This window comes from Alligator sinensis, unplaced genomic scaffold, assembly GCF_000455745.1.
Source record: "Alligator sinensis unplaced genomic scaffold, ASM45574v1 scaffold138_1, whole genome shotgun sequence".
Classification (NCBI taxonomy): domain Eukaryota; kingdom Metazoa; phylum Chordata; order Crocodylia; family Alligatoridae; genus Alligator; species Alligator sinensis.
This window is the reverse complement of record NW_005841862.1, coordinates 3,373,826-3,396,189: the sequence shown is the minus strand read 5'-3', so window position 1 is coordinate 3,396,189 and position 22,364 is coordinate 3,373,826. Positions and strand designations below refer to the sequence as shown.

The window sequence follows — 22,364 nt, the reverse complement described above, 5'->3', positions numbered from 1 at the left end:
AGCAAAGGATGGGGATGGGTGGGGCAGCCATTGAGGGGGCTGAAGGAGCCGGCAGGGGATGGGACCAGGCGGGGCTGCAATCTGGGAGACTAGGTCACTTTATTATGATGATAGAGACACCAGTAGTTTTCCAAATTGCTTTAATACTGTAGATATATCAATAAAACTTTGCCCAACTGATCTCTTGCTCTCTCTCTCGGTCTTTTGTTTTAATTGTGGAGGAACATGGATTTCGGGGTATTTTACAGAGTGACTTCAGGATTTTTTTATCAGGGATTTTTCAGTTTTTTCAATAGGGAACACCAGAATTCCTGCTAGGGAGGTCAGTGGCAGGACCCTGCCTGCTCAGACCTGGCATCTTGGACCCAGCTGGAGGTGGCTGACCTCCTGGCCAGTTGGGGCCAGGAGGACATGCTTTGACAGTTCAGAGCAGGCCACCACACCTGGAACATCTTCCAGGTGATAGCTGCCTAGGTGGCTGTGCAGGAGGCACACATGGCAGTAGTGCCACACAAAGGCCAACTTTGCAGCCACAGCCCACTGGCAGCCGGTCCCAAGGGGCACTGGCTGTGCAGTCCCCATCTGGGTCTGGCAGATGTGCAGCAGGTCAGACTGCTGCAGTGGGTAAAGGGTGCAGGGTTGTTTTAGCAGTCCAGCTGGCACAAGGTATAGTGTGCCCAGGTACCAATTGGCTGGGCCCCAGAAGCTCCTGAGAGTGAGTAGCCCTAAGCTACTTGACAGGGCAACTTTCTGTACTGATGGGTCCAGGACAGGGCAGCTTTTTATACTGCTGGGGATAGCACAGGTGCTGGCCCCAGGCTCAAGCTCCCCCTGGCTGCAGATCCAGGAGCCAGGCAGGGTTATTTTGCCCCAAGTGGCACAATTTGTCCCACACCAAAGTGCATGTCTGGGCATGTGCACTGAGGCAAAAAGCCCCGTTTCAAATTGGCACCGCTTCTGTTTGAGCTGCTGCAAGTGCACATGCTTGCAAGTGTGGATGCGCCAATGGTGTTCGTTTCCACATTCTAGGAACTGTCTCATGGTTGTTGGATGCAACATAGCTTTGTTCCCAGTTTTGTTTTGCTAAACTGGGCATTGACACAACAAGAAGCAATGGTCTCAAGTTGCAGCAAGGGAAGTTTAGGTTAGATATTAGGAAGAATTGTCTCACTAGGAGGGTAGTAAAACACTGGAAGAGGTTACCCAGAGAGGTGGTGGAAGCTCCATCCTTGGAGGTTTTCAAAACCCAGCTAGACGACGCTTTGGATGGGATGATCTAGTTGGGGAAGGTCCTGCTTTGAGCAGGGGGGTGGACTAGAACACCTCCTGAGGTCCTTTCCAACCCTAACTCTCTATGATTCTATTACATAGTGTGCACCCAGCTCTATTCCTGAGTTGTAAGAGATGCAGAATACAAAATATGCTTTAGTCATCTTGTCTTGTCAAATTGCCATGTGTAAGATGGCCTTTTGGCCATGCATAAGATGACCTGTCTTACCTTTTTTCCATCTTCCTAGGTTTATGCTCATTTAGTCTTTCTCTGACAGAATTCTGCAGCTTCTTAACCCATCTGTCACACATGTAAGTGTATGGTATTTGCACAGGAGTTCAGGGCCAGATGTTCAGGTTCTCTGTGCTCATAGTTTAGATTGGATTTTTCAGAAGAGCCAAGCTACGAACCTACATTAAGTTTGCATTTTTAGTAGTACTCAGCAGATGGTCACTGTTAATTCTGTGCTTTTGACCAGATGTACAGGAGAGTTCTACATCTTATGTGTTGCCATCTCTTGTGTTTAGGGTCCTAGGTTGGTGGGACATTCTCTAAATAATGACTTTCGAAGATATTTATACCTGAAATGTGTTGTAGGTTTGATAGAGAAAATACTGCAGTTCTGCAGCCTGTGCTGTAAGGAGTTGGACTACAGACTATAACGGTCTCTTCTGGCCATATTCTGTGAATCTGCTGGATTCCAGGCCCATATTATCTTTGCCCTGGCTTTGGTGAAGTGTGAGCGACTTAATCATATCCACTTATGGGTGTTTATGCACCCCAGTTTTACTATGTATACATTTTGATCTTTGAATCTCTCTCTCTGGTCCCAGGTCTCATATGGGAGCTCTTTCACATGTTTTGGTTGCATGCTTTGGCAGGAGAGAAATAGGGAGAACGTTCTTCATTCTGTAACAGACTTCTATAGCTTTTTGCATACTTTTCTGCAATGCAGGAAGGTTGCACTTAAAAGTTTGCAGTACATTTAGCCTGCTATCTGTAAATCAGTTGTATTTAGAGTTATAGCCAGAACAAGAACAGTCTGTGGCTTGTCTCAGGAAAGCTAGTGTGCTATAAGATGTGAGGACAGGAACCTTCTATAAATGTCTTGTAGCCCTTGTCAAGTACTGATAGTTCTTGCCACCTTTTAAGATTAAGTAAGAAGAAAAATAAAATCTGCTCCTTTCATACAGTGATAAAGGCTGGTCCCAACGCATTGAATAAAAATCCATATTTTTTGTTGTTGTGTTTTTTTTCAGGGATGTTGCTGTTTGCAATTACACGAGACTTGCCTACATAACAGGAAGGGCTATGTCCTGCTTTCCTTCCTCAAAGAGGGGAAAAAATAATCAGCGTTTGGGAAAGAGCCTAAAGTGCGCCACTGATTGTATAATCATGTGAGGATTAGAACCCCACTTATTGGCTGCAGGCCTCAGCAGCACCTCCAGGATTTATTTACTGTGGAGGCAGGTGGCTGAGGAGAGCCAGAGGCACTAGATAGCTCAGAGAGTTAATGTCTCATCCCTTGTGGTAATCTTAACTGATGCTGAATAGTGAACCAAGTATCTGGGCTAGCAGGGCAGGTATTGCAGGTCAGGACTGAGCAGAGCCACAGGGGAAATGTGTGCCTAGAACACCAGTTCATTGAATTTAGCTGTCTGGTACCTTGTTACCCACACATTAAGCACAAGCTAATTACAGAGGCAAAGAAATATCGTATTAAAGAATACTACCAGAATTCTTTGGCTGTGCTGATGTGATAGCACATGTAGGGCTAAGCTAAATTGCACTGTAATGGGAAATTCTGCATTTTTTTTTTTTTATCTGCCTGGTTATTCTTTTGCTCCTGTGACTGGTATCTAAACAATGTATTGTAGCAAGTTCAGAGTTGGTTAATATCTTACTATCTGCTTACTGTCTTATTCTGGTATTATTGTACTTTCCCTGACTTTCATTTGTGTCATGGAGCTTCTTTCTTAAAGGGTGTTATTTGGCTGTTTGTCAGGGACTTGCCTTTTTATTTTAACTATTTCAATCTTGTTGGATAAAGGATTATTAATAAAGTGGACAAAATGTGTTCAGTAGTACATTTATTACTCTTGGCTTTTTTTCCTTCCTCTGGTATTCTTAAAATGGTGGGACCATATTCCACACTAAATTTACCTTAAATAGGAAAAGTTCAGATCCAGCCTAGTATCACATGCCCATATGAGAGTTATTGGTGGATGTTATGGGTTTTTCAGTTTCTACTTCTGAACTGTTTCCAATGCCACTTGCAGGAGCTGGGAAAAAAGCAGGAGAACTTAACCGATATCAGTGAGGATTTTGCGAGGGACTATGCTTTCTCAGGATCAGAATCGTCATCGAGTTCTGCGCAGGACTTGTCATCATCTTCTGGCCAGCCCAATGAATGCAGTGGGGCAGAGGGCCCAACGCATGCCTATGCCACAAATGGACCTTTTAGAAACGTTAGTGATACTGGAGACTCAAGCCCAGGACAGAATCCCTTTTCTGCCAAAGTAAATGCGAAGCTATTTGGAGGATTTAGGGACCCTGGAAATCCTTTTGCTGCTGCCTCTGGGCAGAACAGAGCTTTTCACCAAGACCATTCCTCTGTAAGTGGACTAACAGCTGAAGATATTGAGAAAGCCAGGCAGGCTAAAAGTAATCCAGGACATAAGCCTCACAAGCAGATGGTAGGTGGTTGTTATTATTATAGTTGTTTATTATTATTATTATTATTATTATTATTATTATTAACAACAACAATTTCTGGCCCTAGGCTTTAGCTGTGGGGACCTCTCCAAAATCTGGGCTCACTGCTTCTTTAGTGCTTGTGGGGGAAAAGGGAATGTGTCTCCTTGTTAGTTTCCATCTATGCTGTATTAGTCAGTCCTCCTCCCCCACCTCATTTGGTGTGAGAGTAAAGCTAAAACCTCTACCCTGAATTGGACTTTTGCTTTGTATTACCAGGGGATGGGTCACCTTGCCTTCCCCATGCTGGGCACTCAATGTATTACTGCATGCCTAGGCTAGTGAAGGGGTCTATATTTACTTTTGGCTCACAGCTGAGGCATAGAGCAGGTGCAGACAGCCCAAGGCCCTGGAAGTTCAAGGAATGTCCTAAAGAATCCTTTCTGTCCTAGAAGGGACTGTGTTGTCTGGCAGATTTGGCAGAGGTGTGAAGGATTGAATGGTTCGCATATGCTTAAATCCTCAATGACAAGAGTGATCCTTTTCGGTCACAGTGAACCACATAAAGTGGGACAGTGTAAGCTTTGCACTCTTGTCCCTGGGCATCAGTGGTGGACCTAAATTCTGACCAGGCTTTCATTTGAAAGGGGGAGGAGAGACTAGAGTGGGGTAAAAAACTACGTGGCAGAGAGGACTGTTGTTGTGATTGGCTTTCTGCTGTCTCCTTTCCCCAAACCCTACAGCAAATGTTAGCATTTTATTCTTGACTTATGGTGCTGCTTTTATTAAACCTGTGTAGGCTTCTGCTGCACCTGTTGTTGGAGGGATGCCCTGAACCTGGGACCATTCATAAGCATTAGTTTCTGCAGTAGGGGACAAGGACAGGTTGGTCTCGTGGAGCCTCCTGCATCCTGAACATCAAAGGGTTTCAGAGGTGGTAATAAGCAGGGATCTCCCAGAGGGGAGAACACAAGCCTTTTTATTCTCTGCGCTTCCTTACCATATGTCCCCCTGGTGTTTGCCGTTCAACATGTTTAATGTGAAGTAGCCAATGTTGAATTCACCTGGGAAAACTTGAAGATGTTGTAGGGTGGAGTCCATGCTCAATGAAATGTCAAGGACCCATGTTTGAGATGCTGACTTCAGTCCAAAGCTGGTCTTCAAGCATTACAGGAGCTATATGCTGACTTCATATGACACCTGTTAGCCAAGTTTCAGTGTGGATTTTTTTTCTCTTCCCAACTGTTGCAGCTCAGTGAACGGGCCCGAGAGCGGAAGGTGCCGGTCACGCGGATTGGGAGACTTGCCAACTTTGGAGGTGAGGCTCTGTGTGTGCACATGACTGCATGTGAAAGGCACTTAATGCACCTAATTATCCATCAGTGACTATGATGGTGCAGCTAGTAAGATGCTAACAATCCTGAACTTGCAATGAAGCTGGCTCAGTGTGGTGTGAAATGCACCATAGATAGGGGTCTACCCAAGTCAAGGAGGCAGACAGCCAATTATGCAGGGAGAAAAAGGGGCCAGCCACCATTTTCATGGGCTTATTGTGGTGCCCGCCACATGCCTCTGAGAATTCTTTAGCCTCTGTATATTGGAGCTGTGCATGCCTCAAGACTTGGCTCTTTGCAGGGCAACCTTTTCTTTAATTGCAAGATGGAAGTGAAGGTTCTTGGCTCCTTCAGGGAATCTGCTAAAATAGTTTCATATACAGGATCCTTTACATTCCTTTGTCTTCTCAGCTGCATGTAATGCTCTTTTAAGAAGACCATGTATAATAATCTTCTTGTTTTTGAAGGCACGCTGCCATGATTCCAAAAATAGGAACTCATACAGGCCTCTGAAAACACCAAAGTGCTGATATTGGAGCTCCTCGCACCCTAGCCCTGCCTGTTTCAGTGGAAAGCATGTTGCAGCACTGCTCGTTGTTCCTTTATGGTATAACTTTATTTATCCTAGCTGCTTGTTGACAGCTGCTGTATAAGAAGTGGCAGCTGTCCAAGCTCTCAGGCTGTCTGTGGAGTTCCAGGACCGTGTCTATATGGCTCCTGTTCTCTGCACCCAAAACTGTTGCATGAGGAATGGCTGACTCATGCTTCAGGCTGGAAAGTTATCCTGAGGGCAAGAGGGGATGGGGAGGTGAGAAATGAAACTTCTCAGAAAAGAAACGCATGTTGTTTCAGCCAGCACAACTTGGAAAACATACCATACCTCCCTCCATCACCTGGCCTCATTTGTTCTCGGAAAGCGAGAAGCATCAGGCTGTTATCTTTTGGCCTGGTACTTTTGTTTCTTGGAGTCCTTTCTAGGTAGCCTGATTTAAGTAGTGGAGTAAGCTTATGCAGTTTCCTGTGCCCTGTGGAATCTTACTTGCTCACTTCTTCCTGGCACTACCCCTCCTTACAGTTGTGGGGTATAGGAAATGAAATCATGTCTGTGACCTGGTTAGTCAACAGCAGGTATAGGGCAGTAAATGAGCTGATTCCTCCTTTGGTTTTGAGGCTTGATGGAGAGTCTTTCTAGTGCTGAATTAATGTGGAGGCTCTGCAACATCAGAGGAAGGATGATAGGAGGGAAAGCCTTTTTTCCTTTTTTTAATTATTATACCTGCCCCAACTGCTTTGACATTTAAAAATAGCACTTAGTTACTGTTACTGACAGACCTTGTGCTTGTTTATATGGAATGCTTGTCCTCATTTATAGCTAGAGACGGCTTCTCCGAATTTTTTTTCTCAAAGGTTAGAACTGTTTCTGGCCTGCACATGTGCATGAGAAGAAAAAAAAAATACAATGTAAAGCCATACCAGCTAGTTCTCTAGTACGTTGCTTTTCTTGGCTGGCTCTAATCTGATGAGAGAGGCCCTTTTCATATTAAAGTTTGACAGTCCATTTTAAAATTCCAGCATGACATTCAATGCCTGTATGAGATCCCTTGAGCTACTCTGCTGTAGTAATTTCAGTGACTTCAAAGCTCAGAGGTAGGTTATTGATGGAGCTGAATGCTGGGAAATTCCTCTGAAGCTGATGTGAGCTGCAGTTGCTGGGCATTTCTTGCATTTGGGCTTCCCATTAGTCAGAGGATGGGTTGCAGCTTGTATGGCAGTCAGGAGAGGATTAAACAATAGGGAATGCATTAATTAGCTAGTGCCAGGCAAGTTTGTGTTTCTGTTTAACATCCATGCAGCCACTGAGAAGTTAAGTATTCCTGCCAGTAAAACAGCAATGTACACATTTTTGCTGATTCAGAGTAAAACCAGAAGGAAGAATTATCAAGCTACTAATGTGGCTGTTGCAAATAACAAGACTTTCTTAAAAACAAATGCATAAGGTGGTGGTCTGCTTAATAATCATGCCTTTCACCGAGAAAGCATTCACTGATGTCAAGAGCTGTAAACCATTTTTGCTTTTTCTTAGGATTCTTAGCCAATTCCAGGAATTGCAATACCCACTGAGCAGTGCCAGGCAGGAAGGGCAAGGGAGGCTGGCCTCTGCTGTTCAGAGAGTAAAGTTTGACCCAGTAATCCATGAGCAATTGCAGAGGTCAGCCAGGAGGGACAGGCTAGATACTGCTATTTCTTGCCCCTCTACTTGGGTTTCATGTTCCCCAGGCCCTCTGGAATTTCTAGGTGGCCTTTGCTAGTCTTTAATTGTTAACAGCAAGTAAATTGACAGTGAGCTTCAAGTGGTCTGCTCTCCCTGAACTTTGGGGGAGACCTTTTATATGCTGATGGATTCATTTGAAGGCACATAAAGAGATTGCCAAATGATATATTTAGTGGCTGTGATGGTTTTTTGGGGTTTTTTTTTGCTGGAGAGGCTTAGGTTAAAAAGAAGTAATGGCGACAGAGAGGCGTTTTGGCTATTCTGCAACTTTTGGAGGGACAGCAGTGACTTGGTTCTCTTACTCTGTTATGCGCAGAGAGGTATCTCTGGCATGCTGGGGAGAGTGAACGGGGAGGTGAAAACCAAATCTGTCTTTTAATTCTCCCTAGAGCGTAGACAAACAAGTACCAGGTATCATGGATTTTCTCCAGGGTATTGAGCACTTCTTTGGGACCCCCAGCCTTGTCTGGTCTCTTTGGCCTCTGGAACATGTTTGTTTAAAGGCACCATAGGAATCTGGTCCCAACAGTTGTGCCTTCTGCCATGCCATATATGCATGTGCCTGATCATGATCCCAGGCTCTCTCTGCACTGCTAAATTGAAAGCCATGTGCCCCCAGGGTTGATTGTTGGTCCCAGCCCTGTGGCTGGTTTGAGACACTGGTGTGGTCCCAGGGCTGGAGCTGAGAATTAGCCAATTGTTGGCCCGGACTCTGGACCTGCCACACATTCAATTAAGGTATCACACAAACCGGGCATAAGTGTTCTATATTATATGCGGAACATTCTTTTTTATTACGAGTTTGCCATTTTGCAGCTCCTTAAATTGAGTGCATGTTTATCACCCTTGCCATTTATGCTGCTGTTAATAAGTTAATTTAGTTTGTCGTAATATTCTTGGTTTAAATGTGTTCATTCTGGACGCCTCAGTTTCGCTGCCTAGTTGATAAGGGGGTGGGGAAAGAAAGGGTTAAGAGTGACTGAAGCCAGAGCTGCCTTGCCTATGTGCTGGACTAGACAAGGATGCACCTCTAGCAACAGTGTTGAATAGCTTCTTGAAACGTCAGGTGAACTTGACAAACCTCTGGACAGAATAGCTGAGCTAACTTTGGGGTGCTTGGGGCTGTGCAGGCTGGATGGAGATGGGGACTGCCTAGCCCTTTGGAGGGCAGGAAAGACTGATTGGTGGGCTGCAGTTTGCCCAGCAAACCAGTTAATAGTGGCAGAAATGTAATGTGTAGAGGGGGCCTCGCTGAAGACTCCCTGAAGCCTGCTCAGGTGTAGCTTGTGGAGTGAGCTCTGGCTCCTTTGCAGCTATGAGACCCAGCCATTTGGTCCCTGATCCTGCCTAGTCCACAATGTAGGCAAGGCAGCTCTGATTTCATTCATTCTTAACTCCTCTTCTCCACCCATTCTCCACCCCCTTCCCTCCACCTTACAAACTAGACAGTGAAACTGGCATGCAACATGGATACATTTAAACCAGAAATATTACAAAACCAGTGTGTCACATTAGTCTTTCAGTGCCACCCCTTTCAGGATCCATTGTTGCTGCTGCTGTTTCTAAACATTCCCTGTTGTTGAATCCTCTCCTGTTTCAGTAGAAAGGTACCAGTTTGGAGTTTCTTTTCCACCCTTTGAACTCAATCAACTGGACCCATGTTCTAGAGAACATCTTGGTCACCCCATCTTTTTGTTGGAATGGGCCTGCCAGTGACTTTCAGTTTTAAAGGGGACAAAGTGCATGGCCTCTTGTTGGGAGCTTGCCTTGAATCATAGCCTTTTTAGGATAAGAGCGGTAGCTGGCTGTACACCACCTTAGGGCTTGGGGTGTTCTCTTCTCCAGCACTTGCATGTAATGTGTGTGAGATACTGGAATTTTCTGCTGAACAGAAATAAATCCCTTCCCTGAACACGTCTCCCCTTTGCATGCACTTATATATGATGGGTATCATGGCATGTTATCCAGAGTACACCTCCAGTGGTGGCTGATTTACCTAGCACTGTGACAGAAGCGTGAATTGAGGAGCTCCTAACTTTCAGTGGAGGCATTCTCCTTGTAAAAGGTTTCTGTCAGATTGTTCTGAAAGTACAGATGCTGCCTTAACACATGCAGTCTGTTCTTGTTTCAGTACATATGGGAGGAACCAGTTCTTTTATTTAATTTTTAAGTGGAAAGGAGAGGGGAAAGAAGACTGTATTTAGTAATCCAGGAAACTAAAGGAAATCAGTGCTGCTTGCTAAAGTTGTGCTGTGCAAAGCTGCCCCAAGCAACACAGCAGCCCCACTGTCCAGCACAGCAGCATGCTGTTTAGTCTTTGCAGGGCAAGACATGACCATACACAGAGCATATGCCACTGAAGAGAAAAATACCTTCCATTTTTGGAGCCTGGCAAGCTGTGCAGAACAATACACAATTGTTTAACATCCATCTGCTTTGTTGTGTCACTTGCTTGATGAATGGATTTCTTTTGAACAGACGTGCTTCCAGGATGTCTAACACTTGATTTTAGTTTTTAGCATAATAGGTGTTGGCAAACATTGGGGAAAATGTCTAAAGAAACAATCTGCAGGTGGAAAACCATGCAGTAGCTTCCAGGTCATCAATAACCCATGAGAAATGGAGAGTTTGCAGTACAATCAGTTCCTGCCCTTTCTCCTGTATAATGTCAGAATAGTTCAATCCCACCCACTCACTCCTGAGAGTGTTTTGTACCCTCCTCCCACTCTGTTTAAACTAGAATTGGACATTGTTTTATACCCTCTTGCATTTCCAAATAGTTCTTTTTATCAGAAGATCCACTGTGGGGGTGTCTTATTGCATGTCATTATAATGCCTGGAGGACAGTCATCCTGTCAGACTCTCACCATAGCGTCAAAAAGCTTGTGATCAGTGTTAGGACTTCATGGGCTTGAATAGAAAGCAGCTGTCAAGGCTTAAACTTGCTTATGTGTGCATTTCCTTCATCTCTTTTGAGCAGTTGTTTGCTATTACTTGGTACACATTTTCTAGGTGGAAAACCCTTGAGTAATTTAAGAAGGGCCAATTTTAACAAATACTCCTTTTTAATCTCTTGTATATAATGTAGATCCCAGCAGCCTTTTCCAGGAGGGATTTTTGCATTCTCATTTTTCAGATTGGATTATAAAGATGTTAGAACTGCAGGATATGCAGCGTGATGAATGTTGGGCCATATTCTCATTTTAGTTTCACCAAAGCAAGGACTAGTTTTCAGTGTGCTGGAATTGATCCTGATTTTATACTGATAGCTAAAAGTTTGGTGGCACAATATGTTTACTTTGGAATAATCAGCCTTTCTAGTGGATTAAAAAGAAGTGGATACATGGTATGCAGCCTTACATTTGTTTAAGTTATGTTAGTCTATAGCAGAGCTTTCCAAACTGTGTGCCGCGACACATTAGTGTGTCGGCGGCAGTGTGTAGGTGTGTCGCATGAAATGCAGAAAATTTTGCGGAAGGGCACCGCGGAGCTCCCTTACTCGCGTCTGCTTCCCTTAGCCCCTCCCCCGGAACTGAATTGCTGTCGCGAAATGATGCATGTCTAAAAAGTGTGTCACCAACATGAAAAGTTTGGAAAGCTCTGGTCTATAGAATTAACTTCAGGAAAAATTGACACCAAAACTACAGTAGTGTAAACTATGCTAGTATAGGTATAGTGTGTTTATAGGAGTTTGCCTTGAGCAAACTGGCTACTGCCTATTCCCTGTCAACTAATGATGGGATTCAGTAATAGCAGCCTACTGTGTGCTGCTACTCTGAAATACAAGCTGTTTGCTCTGGATCGTAGGGTAATAGCGTACATTGGTGTGCAAATGGATCAAGAGCCCATATCCTAGGATAGAATCTGGTTCTTGATACCATTTGACTATAAAGTGTTTTGTCTGTTAATAGAGTATGCATATATTTAATTAATGTGCTGCCCTTGCCAAAAGAGACTCGGGGCAGAATAAATAAATGGATATCAATGTTTCTGAGACGATGCCATGTTTATTTGCTTTTCTCTTAAATTGGGAGGGACAAACTTAAATTGCTGTTTGTGCAGTATGAAAAGTGGGGTCATTTCTAACAGGTGTGGGCTGACTCAAATTGGAACAATGCTGGGATGGAAGAGACACAAAAGAGTGCCAAATGAGGTCAGAATTGAGAGGAAGATCAAATGGAGCTTTGATAGGGAACACTGCTCTGCATTTAATATAAATGGGCGTATTGCTGACACACCTAGTTCTGTAGGAGGGGAATGGGAGAGCTGGAGGCCAGTGCTCATTCGCAGCCTATGAAATTGCCCTTTGTTAGTAAAGACATTATTTTTTCCACTTTTTATGCCATTGAGCCTGATTCTTCTTGCTTCCTTCTGTTAAGTCAGTTGGACAGTTTGTATGCATCACTACTCTTGTATAATGGATGGAGTCAGAGATGCTCAGTATCCTCATGTTGTCTGCAGTAGCTGCATGGGTATTATTCCTGAATATAAACATTTTTGGCCATATTGAGAAGTAGTTCCTCTGGAGGGTTTTTGTTTTGGTTCTGGGAGTAGCATATCCTTAGTCTTAAACCAGCTGTTCACTATGGAGGCTTTATGACTACAGCGCTGTCCCTGCATAAGACAAGGTTTAGTCCTGTAACTCATGGTCTCTGTGTATTGCTGTTTTACATACCTGAAATCCTAACCTCCTGTATGGATTCAGAGCACTCTTCTGAAAGGCACTGTTAAAGTACAATTTTATGAATGATGCTTTAAAAGAATACTTAGCGTTCCATATCTATAGTAGCTTCCTTTACTGTCGGAGCTCAGTATGTATCTGAGAGACAGCTCAGCTTGCCTTATTAGGATTAAATGATGTGTAAACAACCTTGGAATTGATCAAGGAAAAACAGTCAGTGATGGCTAATGTTTAACACGACATTATAATGTCTCTAGAGTTTGTCCTCATCTAGCTTCACACTGGGTGTTTGGGAGTAGAGAGGGCAGTCTGTAAGGTATCAAGATGGAGCTTAGTTCTACTTGGGGGGGGATCACACTGTTTAAAAAAAAAAAAAAAAAAAAGAGTAAATTGTTATTGGGAGAAGTGGAGTTAATTGAGGAGGAGAGGAAACCCCTTACATAGACCGGGTCAACTTGTTTGACCCTCTTCACCCCCCCCCCCCCCCCCCCCCATTGAACTCACTAGTAACAACCTTGCCTAACAAGCTTGTGGTTTTACTTACTGCTGTGGGCAGGGAAGGTGGCTTTTTTTTTCATTCCTGTAGTAACTGTAACTGATAGTGTAACTGGTGTCAAAACCAGGTTTGTAAACAAATTTTCCTAAATGCCTATCCTGCAGCACCACTCTAATGCATGGCTACATGCAGGAGGTGGCAAGACTTTGTCTGCCCATTGGTGTGTCCCTTTGATTACAAGAGTTGTATAACTCTTTTAACATGATATGAGAGCGGCCTTGTGCCAGAGAGAATGGAAGGAGGCAGTAGAAGGGGGATTGGCATGGAACTGCAGGATCAGTCTGTCACAAAAGTCAGGCTGCTCTAATCATGGTATTTTATATGCATATATAACAGCTGAAATCCTGTGTGCTGTCAGTTTTTCTGCTTTCAAATGATAAAGTTCTGTATATTGGGGCATACAGGTGTTGTTGAGTTCTCTGATCTGTGTATTTGGGTGGTATAACATATATAGATGGTCACATCTTTCTCTCATTCACTTACTGATTGAACTTCTGGCTCTCCCTCTCTCCCCCTCCCTTCCCCTTTTTACAGGATTAGCTGTTGGTCTTGGCATTGGAGCACTGGCAGAAGTTGCAAAGAAGAGCCTCAGATCTGAAGATCGCAATGGTGAGCTTTCCTGCAGGCATGCCACTAACAAACTGGTCCAGTTCATTTTTCAGGCGCAGCCTACTGTATAAAAAATAAAAATCTGAAAGGGTTTCTAAAGGTTGGCATTGTACTGCAGTATGTTAGAATAAGATTTTTTTTTTTGCATCAGTTTATTTTGGTTAAGTTAACTTCCTGTTAATTTCATACAGCTTGTATAAATGCAAAAGCTGTACCATTTTAACAGCCCACCTTGGGAGATATGTGGGTATAAAGGTCTTTGTCTCAAGATAGCCTATTCCTGCGTGGGAAGGGGAATAAAAAATTGCACCCTGAACTGATGTAGTTGTTTCTGTGCAAAAGCTGTGTGAAGCAGTTTGCATGGTTAGTGGTTGAAAAGAATCAAGGACTTTGCTTAATCTTTTGTTACATTATACTTACTAGGCATTCAGGTTATAGAAAGTGATGAGAGAATAATTTAGAGAGATACTTTTCGGGTATATTGACTCCTGCCTCTTTCCCCACCTTTCACTATTCTGCAGACGGGCCCATAGCCCACCTTGGGAAACTGTGCTGTGCAAGGTGGCTTATACCTGACTTTCTTTCCTCTACCTCATTATAGGTGTTCTTGTGTCTCTTATCCATAAAAGCTTGGACACATTATCATGTGAAGTTTCCATATGCTGCCCAGTTTCCCTTCTTACTGCATTTAACTTGGCAAGAGGGGGTGGGCCATTAGCCTTGCCATGTTTATAACATAACCGGAATTGAACAGAGCATCTTCCCTGGCTCCAGCCTTCTGTCTATGACCAACATCTGCAGAACTGTAACTTTTGTAACTGGGGGTTCAGTGTTTCTGTAGAAGAACTTGGTCTCTGCTGGTAATATTGCTGGCATTGGAAATTAGTGCTTGGGCAGATGTGTGCTGTGCAAATACCATAGTCACTTTAGTGAGTGGGCATGTGGTTGGCACAGGACCAATCAGGATGTTGGTAGGATGACCAGCTGGACCAGGCAAGAAGGAACAGGGGTAGGAGTCCAAGAAGGTTGCTTTGCATGTAGGTAGCCTTGTGTGGGTTCAAGTCTAATTTTAAAAAATTTAAAAACAGCAGGCAGCCTCCACGCTGAAGCATTCTTGTGCCCCAGCCAGCCCTGTCAGTGTCTACACGTGTGTTGCTGCTGAGTAAATAACTTCCACCAAAGGGGTTGTACTTGTGTCTACCAGTACTAAACTACAGAGATGTTAATTAGTTTATTCCTGTGTAGATGGTAATATTTTACTGCAGAGTTAATTGGGCAACTCTGCAGTAAACATCTTGTGTAGATGTGCCCACAGAATGCTTCTGAGTCTTGTAATGAACTCTCTAGGTTGAGAGCAGCATTCCCTCTAAGCTGTGCAGTGTGCGCAGGTGCTCCTGGCAGTGCGGCATGCACGCAGTTGCGCAGCCATGCATGTCGCACAGCTTGGAGGGCATGCTGCTTGAGAGCACGTCAGTTTTTCCATACAGGGGTTGGGGTGGGGGCATGTGCAGGTACCTTTTGTATTCTAAGCTAGCCCTATCCTAGAGCTGTTTGGTCTCAGCTTCATGGTATCTGCCTCTTGGGTGACAGAATGGTAGACATCTCATTACAGATAGAGGTGGGGGCGAAGGCTTCCACAGCCAGTGAATTATCTTGGGATTTGTTTTGTTCAGTCTCTGACTGTTTTGATAAGGTAGGCTTCTTTGTGAGAGGAGTAGTTGCCTGCAAGCTAGCACACAGGTAGTCGAGGATGTAGACATACAAAACAATGGTATTGATGGTAATGATGCTGATACAAGCTGTTACAGTGCATGTGGTACCTCCACTTGATTCTGTGTCAATACAAGTATAGCAAAACTGCTCCACCTTTAATCCTGCTTTGTTTGGGGTCTGAGTCGGGGTGATTTAGTTCATTTGTATTGCTGCAAGAACGTGCACTCGCAACAGTAAGATCCTAACAGTTGCTGCACACTCCCAAGCAGTAGGTCCCTTCCCTCCCCATTCTGAATCAGTTAAGAAGCATGTTTTTCCATACCCTACAACTGTTTGCACCCTGGTGAGAATCCCCACGGGGCTCAAAGACATTTTCCTGTATGGCAGCTCTAATGAATCAGTCCAGCAGCCCAAAGACGACCTCTGCTCAGCTGAACAAATCTATTGTATACCTAACTCTGAGCTTGTTTCCAAGATGAAATGGGCATAAATCCAAGGGAACTGAATGTTTCTAGAACTTTCTCCCCAAACTTTTTCTTTTTTCTTTTTCTTAGTCATGGTTCTTGTTTTGCCATAAATGGCTCTCTGTGGCTGCTAACCCTCTATCACTGATGTGAAGGTTAAAGAAGGAAGATAAGGGAAATAACTTTTAATCAGTGTGGGGTTTGCACAGTGGGGTCACCCCTCTGAGGAGGTGAGAGTGAAAAGCAGACTCTCCTTGTGATAACTTCATTGTTGAGAGAAGTCAGGAAAACTGTGGAGGCAGCGGGGTTGAATTTTTTGGTATCCCTGCAAAGCTTGCAGACAGCAGTGCGCATGACAGAAGAATGATCATAGAGCAGAGGGGCTTGCTAGTGGCAGCACAGGAATCGGTCCCAGCCTGTCTTATGAGGAGTTTCAAAGCATCTCAGTCTGAGCAAGAAAAATTAAACAGTAGTTTAAAGATAAAAAGGTTTGCTAGCTCGTCCCCCATTTCCCTCCCTCCTTCCCCCCACTCTCAGCTTTCTCCTTTCTTTCCTCACAGTCTTTGCCCTGGGTGACTTTTGGGTCAAGCAAGTATCAAACCTGGTGGGAGTGAGTATGTGATCCGAACCCTGGGGTTTGGTGCCATCCTGTAATGTCCCAAGTATTTTGCATGACCTGCTGTAGGGATGTGTGACAGGTATTACTTTTTAAGTGGGGATGGAGAAGTCCTGTTTGCTTCTCCTTCTCTGTCCCAAAGTGTTTCAGTCCAGGCCCTGTCACCCATCAGGTTCTGTTCTGGAAGAGACTCTTTTCTGCTCTGTTTCTGGAGATTTTAGAGGGCACGTGGGTTTGTGCAGAAGGAAGAATGTTCCTTGTAGAGGAGAAGCTGTAATAGACCTTTCATACCCCTGCCACTGGCACAGAACCTAAGCTTGTTACATAGGCCCAGCCTTATGTTTGTCTACTTTTCTGCCGAACACAGCTGTAGTGCTGGCACTGGACCAGGTATCTTGCAGCAGGGGTGTTGATGGTGACCTGACATCAGCATGGCATGGTAAATGCTTCTTTCTCCAGCATGGATCCTTTTCTGTCCTGCAAGGTGGTATCTGTTGTATGCTGGTCGAGCTCAGTATGTTCTGACCTTCCACTGAGTGGGAGGAGCAGTGGAGAGAGTTTATTTTGTCATTTACAGAGTTTTAATATGGAGACAGAGCCAAAATATTCCCAGTTTTGAGGAATTGCTCTGATTTGGAAAGAGGAGACTGGGTTATTGGGTCCCTTTCAGCTGAAGATGACTAGAGCCATTGTATTGCTAGGCTGGTTAGACCAAAAGAGCAGGTTGGAGAAAGAAGAGGGCTGAATCTGTGCTCAGGCAGCTGACCACAAGCCCTGGTGAAGGTGGATTAATCTCTCGGTAATGGTGGGCAAATTTCCCTGTGGCTGGGGTCTGGTATTTACAGCCTAGTCATTGACCTGGTGAGCATCATAGCCCAGTCTCTGGCATGGATCTTTGAGAACTTCTGGCGCTCTGGTGAAGTGCCTAAAGACTGAAAGAAGGCCATTGTGGTGCCTATCTTCAAGAAAGGGAGGAAAGTGGAACCAGCAAACTACAGGCCCATCAGCCTGACCTCTATCCCTGGGAAGGTCTTAGAAAAGTTTAATAAAGAGGCCATCCTTGATGGACTGGCTGTCCCCAACATCCTGAGAGAGAGCCAGCATGGGTTTGTTGCGGATAGGTCTTGCTTGACCAATCTCATTTCCTTTTACGACTAGGTGACCTATCACCTGGACAAGGGGGAAGAGATTGATGTCATATATCTTGACTTCAAAAAAGCCTTTGAACTGGTATCCCATGATCACCTCTTGACGAAACTGGCCAACTGTGGCCTTGGGTCCACCATGATCCGCTGGCTGGGAAATTGGCTCTGTGGTCGGACCCAGAGGGTGGTAATTGATGGAAGTCAATCGTCATTGTGCCCTGTGAGCAGTGGGGTCCCTGCAAGTCCCTGTCCTTGGACCCATATTGTTCAACATCTTCATTAATGATGTGGACATTTGAGTCAGAAGTGGACTGGCCAAGTTTGCCAATGACACCAAACTTTGGGGCAAACCATCCACACCTGAAGACAGGAGGGCGATCCAGGCTGACCTGGACAGGCTCAGCAAATGGGCAGGTGAGAACCTGATGGTGTTTAACACTGAAAAATGCAAAGTTCTCCACCTTGGGAGGAAAAACCTGCAGCATGCTTATAGGCTCGGCAGTGCTACGCTGGCTAGTACTATGCAAGAAAGAGACTTGGGGGTCATCGTTGACCACAAGATGAACATGAGCCTTCAATGTGATGCTGTGGCTAGTAAAGCAAGCAAAATGCTGGCTTGCATCCATAGATGCTTCTCAAGCAAGTCCCAGGACGTCATTCTCCCTTTGTACTCGGCCTTGGTGAGGCGCACAGCTGGAGTACTGCGTCCAGTTTTGGGCCCCACAATTTGAAAAGGATGTGGAGAAGCTTGAGAGAGTCCAGAGAAGAGCCATGCGCAAGATCAGAGGTCAGGAAAACAGCCCTTATGACGACAGGCTGAGAGCTATGGGGCTTTTTAGCCTGGAAGAGCGCAGGCTCAGGGGTGATCTGATGGCCACCTATAAGTTTATCAGGGGTGACCACCAGTATCTGGGGGAATGCTTGTTCACCAGAGCGCCCCAAGGGATGACGAGGTTGAATCGTTATAAACTACTGCGAGACCGTTTCAGGCTGGACATAAGGAAGAATTTCTTCACTGTCCAAGCCCCCAGGGTCTGGAACAGCCTGCCACCAGAGGTGGTTCAGGCACCTACATTGAACACCTTTGAGAGAAATTTGGATGCTTATCTTGCTGGGATTCTATGACCCCAGCTGACTTCCTGCCCTTTGGGCAGGGGACTGGACTCGATGATCTTCTGAGGTCCCTTCCAGGCCTAAAGTCTGTGAAATCTATGAAAACCTATGAAATTCCTCTTGCTTTTCTTTTAAAATTAAAAAAAAAAACAACCCCAAACAGCCAGGCCAAAACAAAACAATAAAAGCCCAAGAAATTACAACAACAAAAAACACACCTCACAACCATTGACTGTCTTAGGTTTGCGACAAGTTGCTGCTTTCTGCAAGTGCTGTGTGTCCAGCTAGTCTGTCGTGCTCACGCATAGGCAATACCTAGGATGCATGGCTCAAGATGGTATGTAGCCTGTAGGATTTCTGAAGATTTGCTTGGAGCATTCTGCACCTTGGCTGACAGGCTGCATGTACCTGCTTAGAGATGGAGATTGTCTCCAGCATTCCCAGTGGAAGTATTGCATAATTGTATGTTTATATGCTTCTGCTTGTCAAATTCCTCCTAGTTGGACACTCCCTTTGGTGAAAATATGAACCTGCAGAGTTATAAAACTTGCTGGAGATAAGGAGCTCTGTATCCAGCCTGAGAAGTCAGAGGATATACATAAAATATTTTAATAAAAGGACTTGACCCCTTAGCAGCTCTTTTGGCCGCCCCAGCAGCCCTCCTCTGACTGCCTCCATTCCTCTTCTCAATTCTTACTTAATTCAGTTTTCTCTGACCACCTGTGCTTTGGACCCAATCCTTCTGTCCTCCTTCCTGAGGCATCTTTCACACTTACTCCAAGCAGCATCTGTAGGTTAGATAGGACTCTTGAGAGGGGCAGGACATGTGGTGGTGGTGAGATCCTTGAGGGAGTCCTTACTTTTTTTTCCCCACCTCATGTGCATAGGCAGCTGGGAGTCTGGGAGGGCACCTGCTGAACTGGCAGGAGGGGGCACAGGGGGGGGGGGGAACCGCAAAAACGTGAGTACCTGCAGAAACCGGTGGCAGTGGCGGGGACGGGGCTGGTGAGCACCTGCAGAAGCCGCCAGTGGTGTCAGCAGTGGGGATGTCCCTGCAGTCCCTGTCCCCTCCTCCTCCTCCTCCTCCCTCCCCACCCCCCTTGCCCTCCCTACCAGTCGCCTATGCTTGTGTGTGTAGAACACAGATATCAGTGCTATCTACTGCCAAAACCACAGAGGTAGCAGCCAACAGCATAGATCTTTGGGCTTTTATTGCTCCAATCTGTTTAACCTGAAGGGAGCCACTTAATAGAAATAAGTCCTATAAAAAGAACAGCATTGTCACATTTCCAGAGGAGAGCATGGACTAGTTTCAATTACTTTGCCAAGGTAGCAAGTTAAAAATAGTCCCTTAGGTCACCAATGACCTTCCCAACAGCTTCACTACTGCTGCCTGGACTGCGTAATATTTAGAATGCGTGTTTAATGCAGCGGGCTTACATAGGTGTTGGAAGAGTTTCCAGAAATAATAATTAAAAAAAAAAAAAAAAGAAACCCAAAACCCCGGCCTCCACATAAGCACCCTCCAGTGCTAGCAAAGGAGACTTCAGCTGCAAAGTCAGTTTTATCATGATTGATGGACTGATTGTACAGCAGTGCTTACCAGAGCTATTGGGGGACCACCATGGAAACACCGAGCCAGACAAGTCCCACTTGAGGGCCCAGTTTTTGGCCTTACTGTCCCTGTTGATCCAAGTATTGGCTGTTGGTCTGTGGAACAAATACGTCCGTCTGCTTAAGTTGTCAATCCTGTTTCAGATTGGATTCAGGACCTGTCTTTCTGCCCTGAAGGGTATATATAGTTGATGATGCTAGAAAAAGATGGGAAAGAATCTTGGTCACTACTTGGCTTGCTTTGCTTTCCATTTTAAAATCCAGTTTAAGGGAAAATTAGCAGCAATTTTTGAGGTGTGGCAAGACTGGGCAATAAACCGGCTTTGAGCACAGCATAGATTTGGATGAAGCTGGGCTGTCTCTGGAGGATCCACCGAGTCGAGAGAGGCAGTTTTAGCATTCTTTGAGACATTTTGTTCCTGAGGCTTTGACAGAGAAGAGGTTTAGCAGCCTACTTTGGGGGGATGCTGTGGTCTAGAGGTCGGAGCACAAAGCTAGGAGCCAGGACACCTGAATTCTTTTTCTGAAGCTGCCTCACATTTGCTTTGACTTAACCTCTGCTTTTTGCTCTTTCTGAAGCAGGTGCTTACAGTCACCCTAACTGGGTCTGGAGATGAAAAGTGGTGTAGATGACCCCAAAAAAATATTACTTTCACTAACCTACTTCTTCCCTGGAAAAAAAATTGTGAGACCCAAACTAGCTGAATGGGGCATGTTTCATGAGCTGTATTCATTCCCTCCTGGTTTCAAGCCTGCTCTCTCCTGTGGTGCTGCTAGTTCTCCTTCCAGGACTGTCTTATGTAAATAAACTGTAAACTCCCCTTTTTGAGTCAGCATCTGGGTTGTGCCCCTTTGTAGCAGAGGACGCAACCTGGCAACACCTTATCATGGATGGCTTGGCTGACTGGCATTCAGGTTACTGCTTGCATGGTTTTTTGATTGTCTGAAAAACATGCTGGGAGGAAGCAATGGGGAGTGCTGCAGTCATGTTTGTTTTTCTTTCTTTCTTTTTTATTTCCGATAAGGTGGTTGTTGACCTGACAGGGTTCATCAGATTCTTGGTATAACCTTTAATGATTAACTGCTCTGTGTGCGTGCGTGCGTGCGTGCGTGCGTGCGTGCGTGCGTGCGTGTGTGTGTGTGTGTGTGTGTGTGTGTGTGTGCGTGCGCGCGCGCGACAGAGTGCCCTTAGGGGTGCTTGCTTGGGACCACTGCAGCCTTGCCTGGTCTGAGTGCCCCCTTAAGCTTGCCCAGGTGTAGCTTCTAGGGCTCCATCCCACTCTGGCCTTTCTGGTTCCTGTTCCTCCCTGGCTTAAAGCTGTCTGGCCTGTCCTTCCCTCCTACCCAAGCCCCTTTTCTTTTCATCCATTCCTTGCTCCTTCACTGACTCATGCTCCCTACCCTACTGTCCCAGAATTATCACCCTCTTTCTCCTACCCCTCATGTTTTTTTCATTTTTTTTTCTTTCTCGAATCCACTTCCCCTCTATTCTTCAGTCCACTGAAGGGTGGGGGAGACATAAGACTGACAGCACCAGCAGTAGTCAAAGGAAATGGTAACATTAGAGCCCAGAGGAGGATAGTGCCAAGCATCCACTGTGCCCATAGCCAAGCAAAGTCTGCAGAGGAGGAGACCTTGATTTTGGCTGATAGTGCCACGAGGCCTGCTCTTGGTAGGCTTGGGTGTGAGCGGAAGAGTGCAGCTGCCTGGGCTACGTGACTGCCCACAAGCTTGGGCAGCACATTATGAAGCTCCACTATATTTTTCCTAATCTGGAAACTCCAGTGAGAATTTGGTGCTAAGTTGCATAAACCTAGCCAGGTGCAATGTGGCAAAGCCAGGTTAAACTGGTCTTCACCTCTCCCCCAGCCAGCCAGGGCTACCTCCTGTGCCTACCGTCACCTTCTCTTGTGGCTGGGCCCTTAGGCTGCAGTAGTTACATAGCACACTGTTTGCTTGGGTTTGCTGGCGAGCAGTTGTTCTCTGCCATCCTCCCTCTATCCCACCACTGTGCTCAAATACTCCCTTCTTGCCCTAAGTTAGTGCCAAGTGCAGGCAGGAGCTGTTTTCCACCCTCAGGGAAGAGTGACATGTAGAGATCAGTTAACTCTGTGCTGGCTCAAGCTACAACCTGTGCAGTTTCAAATTCTTTGCTGGAGTGAACAGCCTGCGGCTTGGCTGTGAGAGACTTGACCCATATTCTCTGAGCCTTGTTGGTAGCTTGGTCTATCGCATTGGCAGGTCACTCTTCTGGAACAGCTGTGCAGTTTGGCAGTGCAGTTG

General features: G+C 45.3%; 1 protein-coding gene across 1 annotated transcript in view; it reads left to right on the top strand.

Moving 5' to 3' along the window:
- COQ8A (coenzyme Q8A) overlaps positions 1-22,364 on the top strand; it is a 43,751-nt gene that overhangs the window by 1,968 nt on the left and 19,419 nt on the right. Inside the window, exons 2-4 of the mRNA XM_006016556.3 lie at positions 3,550-3,966; positions 5,216-5,282; positions 13,342-13,416. Of these exons, the coding sequence (XP_006016618.1) occupies positions 3,550-3,966; positions 5,216-5,282; positions 13,342-13,416 (559 nt within the window). The remainder of the gene's footprint in view (positions 1-3,549; positions 3,967-5,215; positions 5,283-13,341; positions 13,417-22,364) is intronic.